At 36.9% G+C, this 10072-nt stretch overlaps 1 protein-coding gene across 1 annotated transcript in view; it reads left to right on the top strand.

The window, feature by feature from the left end:
• LOC107439396 (galactosylceramide sulfotransferase) overlaps positions 1–9856 on the top strand; it is a gene marked incomplete in the record, with an annotated part of 36484 nt that extends 26628 nt beyond the window's left edge. Inside the window, 1 exon segment of the mRNA XM_043055704.2 lies at positions 8115–9856. Within this exon segment, the coding sequence (XP_042911638.1) occupies positions 8115–9204 (1090 nt within the window).
• Between the last annotated feature and the right edge of the window lie 216 nt (positions 9857–10072).

Here is a 10072-nt window from a genome sequence, read left to right as displayed (position 1 = left end):
CCCAAACTTTTCCAAGATGGCTCACACTTACGGAATGTACATGTTAGCAGTAATCCCCCAAACTTTTCCAAGATGGCGCACACTTACGGAATGTACATGTTAGCAGTAATTCCCCAAACTATCCCAAGATGGCGCGCACTTACGGAATGTACATGTTAGCAGTAATCCCCCAAACTTTTCCAAGATGGCTCACACTTATGGAATGTACATGTTAGCAGTAATCCCCCAAACTTTCCCAAGATGGCGCACACTTACGAAATGTACATGTTAGCAGTAATTCCCCAAACTTTCCCAAGATGGCTCACAATTACGAAACGTATATGTTATTTTATTTTATAACCATCGTTGAACAGTTGACCCAATTTTTGGATTTACGACTACTAATGTTCAACTCCGTAGCCTTGTCATTTTGAACCCAATCCAGAAAACAAGGGTACTCCTTTATCAAGTATTGGGAGAAATTTGCCTTCGTGGAGGACTTTTTGATGGAACTAATCCGCATTTGCCTTACATGGAGAGGAAGACCACGAGAATCTCCCACGGTTAGCCTGACGTCAAGGGGACTCTAACCCATGATCCGTCTACCACTGAGGATATTTCACGCCAGCACTGTGATCGGTGCAAGCCGGATGCGGAATTCGTATCGACTGGGATTCGAACTCGGTTCGCCGGATTGGAAGGCGAACGCTCTATACCTTCAGCCATCGCAGTAATTCCCCAAACTTTTCCAAGATGGCGCACACTTGCGAAATGTATATGTTAGCTATAGTTCCTAAACTTTTCCAAGATGGCGCACACTTATGAAATGTATATGTTGCTGTGAATGGCAGAAATGGGTGGTTGTTGACTTCCACCGGTGAATGTTGACAATTACATAGCCGCTTTGGTAAATATCCGAAATATATACTAGGTGTGACACTGCCTGGTATGCATTTGCCCGGTATGCCCCACATCAATGTTTTTTAAGGTCAAGTGCCACTGCCCAGTATGCATTTAACCGGTACTCCTAACACTGATGTTTCTCCTAATATATCCTCAGCAGATATTAAAATATCGAATACTTATAATAATATCAACGGATAAATTAATATAAATTCCGATATAACAAATGTTTCGGACATTCACGACTATATGATTGTTGACATTTTAAGGTAAAAGTCGACTTATTTTGATCATTTACAGTAACGTATACTCATTCAGGGTAATGTATATTCATTCTCTCATTCAAGGTGACATATATTTTGGCCTGGTTTAATTTTTTTGCTGTGCGGTATTTATTTCACGACTAAAGTGCAGAGATCAGTTATTCTGCAGATTATCTAGTAACAAGGGAATTAACTAGGATTATCCATAGAGCACGAAATTCAAATTGACAGTTGCCACCTGCCACAATGTGATGAAATATAAAAAAATGATTGAAAATATGTTTTCTAACCGACATCGGAATCCCAAAACGTGTTGTCACGGAAAGGGTGTCATCACCCCAAAAATGTTCAGATTTTTTTTAAGCTGTTTCAAAATTTCAGAGACACTCAATTTGGTGATTGAACGCTGCATTCGAGTAATTTTTGTCGTCAACGCTAAAAAGTATTCTGATTAATGTAATTCCATCATTATAAATACAATCTTATTCAAATGAGTGAATAAATATTAAGGCTGATGATAAACATAAATTTCACATTGCATGGCTGGTTCAAAAGCTCAAACCCTAAATTTTATTGGATAAAAACAAGTGTTATATACAATTTATAAATTTTGCTTTATTCCACATTTTTTTTAAGAAATAAATTGTGTACTGGGTCGGTCACGAAGCTAATGAAAGTCCCGAAAGAGTCATGAAAGTACTGAAAAAGTCACGTGTTTTTTAAACCAAAGTCACGTTTTTTTTTCAAGTCCCGCAGTGGCCTAATCGTAGAGACATGGTTCCCAGTAGAACAACGAAGTCAAGCATCACTGGCTGCTGTCAGAAAGCGGGTGGGTGACCACTTTGAGCAGCCTGCGTAGGGACCGAGGGTGCGCGGTATCGGTCCTCGTTAAACTGTTCTACCGTAAAGTGCTCGACTTCACGCGTAGGTCGTCAGGCTACCAAGGCAGGAGAGCCATCCTCTCTGCAGAGGATCAAAACTGCGATGGCATGTTTTCGGATCACCCTCAGGGATGTTTCTCGGAACGTCGCCAATAGCCCATTGTGCAGCTCTAGTGCGAGGAAAATAAAGTACCTACCTATCAAGTGCTTTATTTGAAATTTGAAAAAAAAAGAAGAAAAAAAGCTAGAAAATGACTGGAAAGAAAAACACGACAGAGAGCCGTGATGGCTCAGGGGATAGAACGTCCTTCGTCCAATGTGGTGAACCGGGTTCGAATCCCTGCGATGGCTGGATGATACGAATCCGCATTCGGCTTGCACCGACCACAGTGATGACGCGAAATATCCTCAGTGGTTCCTTTGAGTCCGTTTGCCTCCAGGCTAACCGTGGGTTGTTGTAGTTCATTTACGTCGCACTAGAGCTGCACAATGGGCTATTGGCAACGGTCTACGAAACATCCCTGAGGATGATACGAAGACATGCCATCACAATTTTGATCCTCTGCAAAGGGGAGGGCATCCCCGCTTCGGTAGTCCGACGACCTGCACGCGAAGTCGAGCACTTTACGGTAGAACAGTTTAACGAGGACCAATACCGCACACCCTCGGTCCCTACGCAGACTGATTCAAGTGGTCACCCACCCGCAGCCAGTGATGTTTGACTTCGGTGATCTGCTGGGAACCGTGTCTTAACGATCAGTCCACTGCGGGACAGGCTGACCGTGGGAGGTTCGCGTTGTCTTCCTTACTATGTAACGCAAATGCGGGGTAGTTCCATCAAAAAAAAAAAAAAAAACAAAAAAAAAAAAAAAAAAAANATGGCACCCCCGCTTCGGTAGCCCGACGACCTGCACGCGAAGTCGAGCACTTTACGGTAGAACAGTTTAACGAGGACCCATACCGCACACCCTCGGTCCCTATTCAGACTGATCCAAGTGGTCACCCACCCGCACACTGACCGCAGCCAGTGATGCTTGATTTCGGTGATCTGCTGGGAACCGTCTCTTAACGATCAGTCCACTGCGGGACAGGCTAACCGTGGGTGGTTCACGTTGTCTTCCTTACTATGTAACGCAAATGCGGGGTAGTTCCATCAAAAAAATCCCTCCACGAAGGCAAAATTTCTCCAAATACTTAATCCAGGAGTTCTCTTGTCTCCTGGATTGGGTTCAAAATTACAAGGCTACGGAGTTGAACATTAGTAGTTGCAAACCCAAAAATTGGGTTGGCTGTTCAACGACGGTTATAAATATATATAAATAAATATAAATTAGGGACAGAAAAAACGATAACCAAACGACGTGATTATCGTTTATCGACGTGGTATCGAAATACTCGTAGAAACGTCGCAAACCGAGTACGTCTAAAACTGATCACTCGAATTCAGAATTCACATGTAATAAAACCAAAATCCTAAAAACCACAGGGACATCGCCAAATAATGACTATAAAATGACATGGATTTAAGACAGGCTTGAGAGTGTAAAAGTGGTAACTCGAATTCGAAATCTTAATTACTGGCGCCATAATTACCAGAATAATTATGTGCATAGTGAAAATGCCAAGCAAGCCTAGTTAAAGAATAATTTTTTAAATTATTAAAAAAAAATTATTAAGCAAGAAAACGAAATAATTTAAACAACACCAACTTTTTGGAAAAATATATTTAATGAGATTATTCTACTTTCCACAGAAAAAAAAAACACACACACAATTATACTCTTTTTAAATCTAATCTTGATTTGTATCACATATAAACAAGCAGAAATCGAATATCCAATCAGAAACGCTTGCATAACGTGGGTAAAAAAAATCGTAAGAGCTACACTTACAGTTGTTATGTAATTTATTTTGAAAGGTTCGTAATAAACTTTAAAGAAATAAACACGCCAGAAAAGAAAGTTATTCAAGAAGCCTAATTTTTATGTATATTTTCGAGCTTGTGATTTCGGACTCGCCATTTTTCTTACTCGGACCTCGTTCCTGCAAACTTTTAGTCTGACATCGTCGTATTGAAGACATCAAAATCAGAAAAAGTGTGGAAATGACAGGGGGATAAAACGATAAATAACTGTAGAATATACGATCTATGGAAAACTGCTATAATGTACAATCGAATCGTCATGAACAAAGGGCATCAAAAAGTAATAACACAAATTTCAAATCCGACCATCATAGTCCCGCAGTGGGCTGATCGTTAAGACACGGTTCCCAGCAGATCACTGAAGTCAAGCATCACTGGCTGAGGGTGGGTGACCACTTGGATCAGTCTGCGTAGGGACGAAGGGTGTGCTGTATTGGTCCTCATTAAACTGTTCTACCCTAAAGTGTTCGACTTCGCGTACAGGTCTTCGGGCTACCGAAGCAGGGGGTGCATCCCTTCTGCAGAGGATCAAAATTGTGACGGTATGTTTTTGGATCATCCTCAGGGATGTTTCCCAGACCGTCGCCAAAAGCCCATTGTGCAGCTCTAATGCGAAGTAAATGAACTATAACAACAACCGACGATCATATTAGCATCATATTGAAAATATCGGAATTTGAAGGAAAAACCATGCTTAGGTAAATAATAGTTCAGATTTTTAGGAAGGAAAATTGTTTTATAATCCAAGTTAATTTTTTTAAAAATAGTCATCTTTTAATTTTGAGTAAATCTAAATATGATTGTTGTAATTTTAAAACTGTTTAGATAATATTTTAAGTCTGAGTTTGATTTAGAAGAATTTTTATTACCGAACTGCCATGAGCAGAAAATTATAGCGCATATAAAAATAGCAAAACTACAGTTTTGAAACTTTTTTAACACACTATTATTATTCTGTCCACTGAATAATGTATCAGATTTCAGAAAAGCATGTTATCATTCCACTTAAAGAGCAATACATCTGGTTATAAATCTATCAAAAAATTTCAGCTTATTTATTTACGACCAAAGTAAAATGCATTCAATAACATCAACACAAATTGAATAATTTCTATACATCAAACAGTATTAATTTAAAAAAAAAAAAAGATGCCGCGTTAAAAAGTCATGAAAATTTCAGAGGCCATGATTTTTTTTCTTGGACCTGGTAGACATCCTGTTGTAGTGTTCACCATATTTAGCGAAATCTTTAAAAATACACATTAATCAGGGTGAGTAGCGTTTTTAAAAAGTGCTTAAAGGTGCTTTTTTTCATTGGGTGTTTTTTAAAAGTGCTCAATTTTCCCTTTTCCAAATTGAGATTTTTCCTTTCATGTTGATTTTCGCTACGAATTATGCAGGAGAACATTGTTCACATTATTCTATTCAACATTTTCACCCTTAATTCAACCCCAATCTATTTCGGCGCATCGTGAGTCCGTAGCGCATGAAAACGCCATTTGATTTACATGATTCAAAAATTTTGACAATTGTCAAATACCGTGCCAAAAGGGTTTTTTTTCCTTTTACATGACGGTTAAAACCAAATAAAACCTTCTATTGTCAAAATCTTTCCAACCCTGCCTAATTGTAATATTTTTTTAAGGTGCTTAAAAATATTATTTGTGCACTTGAAAAGTGCTTAAAAGGTGCTTATTTTTTGTTGAATAATTCATCTACGCACCTTGTTAATACAGTGTAACACCGCTGGAGCGACAAATCTCCGTTCCACAGTCGTTGATGAAGGTTGATCGTTCTTAGAGGTTACCTCCATTGACTTAAAACATGTTATCAAAGGTGCATGATTTTTTTTGCAAACGATTTTAGTCAGCATCATTTTCTTGGTGTGCCACTTCTGTTGGCGTCATAAAAAGACAGATCTATGAATAAAATTTAGCTTCTATGAAAATGATCCCAACTGATATAATTATGTGTAAAAACAAATTTACCAATTATGAATGATAAAGCTATTTTAAATAATTAAACAGTTATGTTATTTGTTCAAGTTTGCATTTCATTTTATGTCATAAAAATTAGTCATCTTTAAAAGGTGAGAAGAGGTTTGTTTGTTTGAGATGCTTGTTTTTTCTAAAATAACTTTATTTTTCTAATTTAATTTTTTCTGTAAAAGCAATTCATCGATAGCATCGTCTTTAAAGCACTCAGATAGCAATATGAGATAGTATAGTCAAAAAGAGCTCTCTAGATAAGAGCCTCACGCAATTGTTTTGAATACATTTTAATTTACTTATTTGTTTTGTTAAACTTTTGTGTTGATATTTTTTCGTGTTTCCTTATTTGACCTTTTCCGCATTTGGTGCAGAAGTTTTCCCGTTCGCTGGGAGTGGTTTTAATGGTCTCTCCTAAAGGATTTCTTTAACACAAAGTATATGAAAAAAATCCCGTGCCTCCCAAAAGCGATCGTATGTAGATATGGTAGCTACATATAGGTGATTTTTCTTAGAGGTTTCACAGTAACACCATTTCTTTTTAATTGTTTAGAATTTTTATTTTTTGAAAAAGTATTTACTATTAAAAGCTAAACTCAATTATTGTCCGGTTGAAGAACTGATTTTTTTCCTTACACTTTTCAGTATAAAACGTAACAACATAACGTAAAGCAACGTAACAAACAACAAAGTGTTTCTGGATGGATTTCGATAAAAGTGGTTTAGCATCTTTTTTCTTTCCATTGCTATAATAAAAAAAATTATGAAACAAAATTCATTTTTTTGCAATAATTATACAAAAATGACAATTACATAAAAATCTCAATTTTCCGTTCTTCATTGATTTTTCTATTTGCGTGGCTCTTTGAATTGCGGTAGCGTAATGTATCTTCACTAATAATGAGACCAACTTCTAAAACAGAAGTTCCCAGACATTCTTACGAGATTTAAAATTAGTTTAAGGCACAACTCTAATAAGTTTGTTTGCCGTGTGTGTAGAGGTGCCCTGACAATATGCCTACAGAGGAGATGTTGGACTCAACCAAAAATGATTTAAAGCACATGTGAAGGTTGTATAAAGACGACAATGAAAAAAAGCATGCTTTCTACAGTAATTTATTACAAAATGTATATCAACAAAAGAAATTTACAGACAATAATATTTGTGGTGGTTTATTCCCCTAGGTCTAGCTTCTAGCTAGATCATGATCAGGAGGTCGTAACTCCTCAAAAAGTCATATATAGTTTGTCTAAGCTAAGAACTCCTCCTACCACAAAGTCTGACGCTGCCTGGTGGCTATGGAAACAGGAATGGCGCATTTCAGGGAGGGTAGCTTCACTCTAGGATTAACACCATAGACCGAAGAAAGAGACTCCCTTTCTCTCACCCATCCGAGTCGAAAATACTTCAAAACAGTGTCCCTGTAACCCCTACTTGAAATAGTCACACCTCCATAGTCACCGTCACAGGTCTAGACGACTGCCTGGAGGAGTTCTTATTTTAAACAAACTGTACAGTAAGAGATGTAGTTATAAGGGTCCTATGCAAATGCCCCACGCCATGGAGGAGATGTTCTGGGGAAGCCTGTGTTAAGGAGGACACACGATAAGATTTCTGTTCATAAATATATGTAAGGCTCCCTATATATATCCACTCATGAGTCTGCGTTGGCTCTCTGGACAGCTCCATCACTTCCAATCCTGCAGGCATTACCAAGAATAATATTTAATATTCTTTCTATAAAGAATAATGAGGCAAAGAGCTCTCCCTTTTAAAATTTGAGCATTTTAACTAGTTGGAAATAAATAATATTTCTATTTCTTTCCAACAGGTTAGAGTAGTCAAATTTTAACGGGGGAAGCTCTTTGCCTCATATTATTATTTATTTTATATACTATAAAAAATCGCATAAAAAATTTCGCAAATTGTATGAAGTCAAAAAATGTCTACATTTGGGTCTGCTTTGCCAATATTAGACAGCGGAATTAGAGAAATCTCTGAATAACGTACACAGTAAAATTATTAAAAATCACATTATGTTTTTTTATATCCTATTCTTTAAGTTCTAAGGGGTCAACTTTCAATGTTTATTTAATTTCTGGATTTAAATCGTTTTTTTTGTTGCCTTTTTAACACATTTTACTCTTAATAATTTTTTTCTTCCTTTTTTTTCAGGATCATTCCATTGAACTCTGCAATATGTCACCCGAAAACCAACATTGTGTTTTTAAAAACTCACAAGTGCGCGGGGTCTTCCATTCAGAACATTTTAATGAGATACGGATACACAAACAATTTGAACTTCGTTCTCCCCAGATCTGGAAATTATCTAGGACACCCTGTTCCTTTCAACCGGACGATGGTTGGACCGGGCAGATCTTTCCATATTCTTGCTCACCACACGAGGCTGAACTATGCAGAAATCCGCGCCATTATGCCACGTAACAGCATCTACATAACCGTTATCCGTAATCCAACCCAAGTGTTCGAATCCTTATTCTACTACTACAGTTTCGATAAATTGATGGACTGTGATATTCACAAATTTATAGAGAGTATGTTATCTTACAGTAAAGAATTCCTCACCAAAAGGTTCAAGAGGAAATATGGCGCCAACCAAATGTTCTTCGATCTAGGCGGTGATCCAGAGAGCTTTTTCAACGACACTTTGATGGTGAAGTACATAGATGAACTCGAATACTGGTTTGATTTGGTGCTGATTGCTGAGCGAATGGACGAGTCGCTGATTTTGCTGAGACATCTTTTGTGCTGGGAGATGGATGATGTCGTCACTTTCAAGCTCAACGCCAGGCATCCCATGTTTAAGAGCAATCTAACTGCCGCAGAGCAAACTAGTCTTTTAAAATTGAATCGTGCCGACCAACTCTTATACGACCGCTTTTATAAGAAGCACGAGGAACAAGTGAGAGCTTTTGGACAGAATAGAATGGATGCTGAAGTTGCCGAGCTTAGAAGAGTTACCCAAAACTGGTACCATCTTTGTGTGATGGGAGAATCGCCTTTCAAAAAGGGTTTCAAACCAACCAAACACTATGTGAATCCCAGAGTTTTAAAGATCGAAACTAATAAGAACGTTACCAACAGCTCTTGCAATACTATGACTATGGAAGAATTAGTTTTTACAGATTTGATAAGAAAGCGACAAATGTTGAAATACCCATTAAGCTTCAATCGAATAAAATATTTGCAACGTCCCGTAAATAGTCGATTAAGAAAATCCAAACTTAAGAAAAACATCATTTGAATTGTTCAAATCATTTATGTATTCTAGTTTTCAAGATTATTATGTTTTATAAAATTGATTTGTATTCAATATCTTCCGTTAACGTTCGCAAAACTATGAAACTTAAACTGCTGTATATCTGACAAATATTCTTTTGAGTGTAGCTTGTATTTTCTAGCTTGCAATCACGTTTTGCTCTGTTATATTTATTAAAATAATTGTGTGCTCCGTAAGATTGCAAAGCCTGGTTAAATTATAGCAAATGTTAAACACACACTCCTATTATTTTTTCTTTCAGTCATTTTAGAAACTGATATTCAGTTATTTTAGAAACTATATTATATTTTTCAAACGACTTTCTCAATACTCAAATTTAATCAGTGGTATTATTTCAAACGTTATCGATTTATGCGGTGCTACCAACCAGAAAAAGCCTAATCGTTGCACCAATTTTAATGTTGTGATGAGCATTGTTTATGTTGTCTGATGCCATTTTGTGGAGAGAAAAAAAACATCTGTCATTTATATTGTACGCACAGTTTGCTAGATTATAATGAGATTAGAGTCTTGGAATATGGCAAACTGGATCTTTATGTTGTAAAGAACGATATTGTGCCTTTGAAGTTCTATAATACAATATAATTTTTTTTTAAATAAAACAATATTTGTTTCACATACTCCTTACTGTTTTACTAGCTGAATACCCTTTCTTCAAACAAAATGAGAAAAAAAAATGTTAATAATCAAACCAAAGTAAATAAAAAAGTTTCGATTGCCGAAAGGCGATCAGAGGTTACTCATTGGCAAAATGGCTGTTGTCTAATTTTTTTTCTAACTAATTTAGTCTACATTCTTTGCCTTTAGCTTTTCCAGCCTCGGTAAGCTTAGG

This window comes from Parasteatoda tepidariorum, chromosome 8, assembly GCF_043381705.1.
Source record: "Parasteatoda tepidariorum isolate YZ-2023 chromosome 8, CAS_Ptep_4.0, whole genome shotgun sequence".
NCBI lineage: Eukaryota > Metazoa > Arthropoda > Arachnida > Araneae > Theridiidae > Parasteatoda > Parasteatoda tepidariorum.
This window is presented reverse-complemented; position numbering and strand designations above follow the sequence as displayed.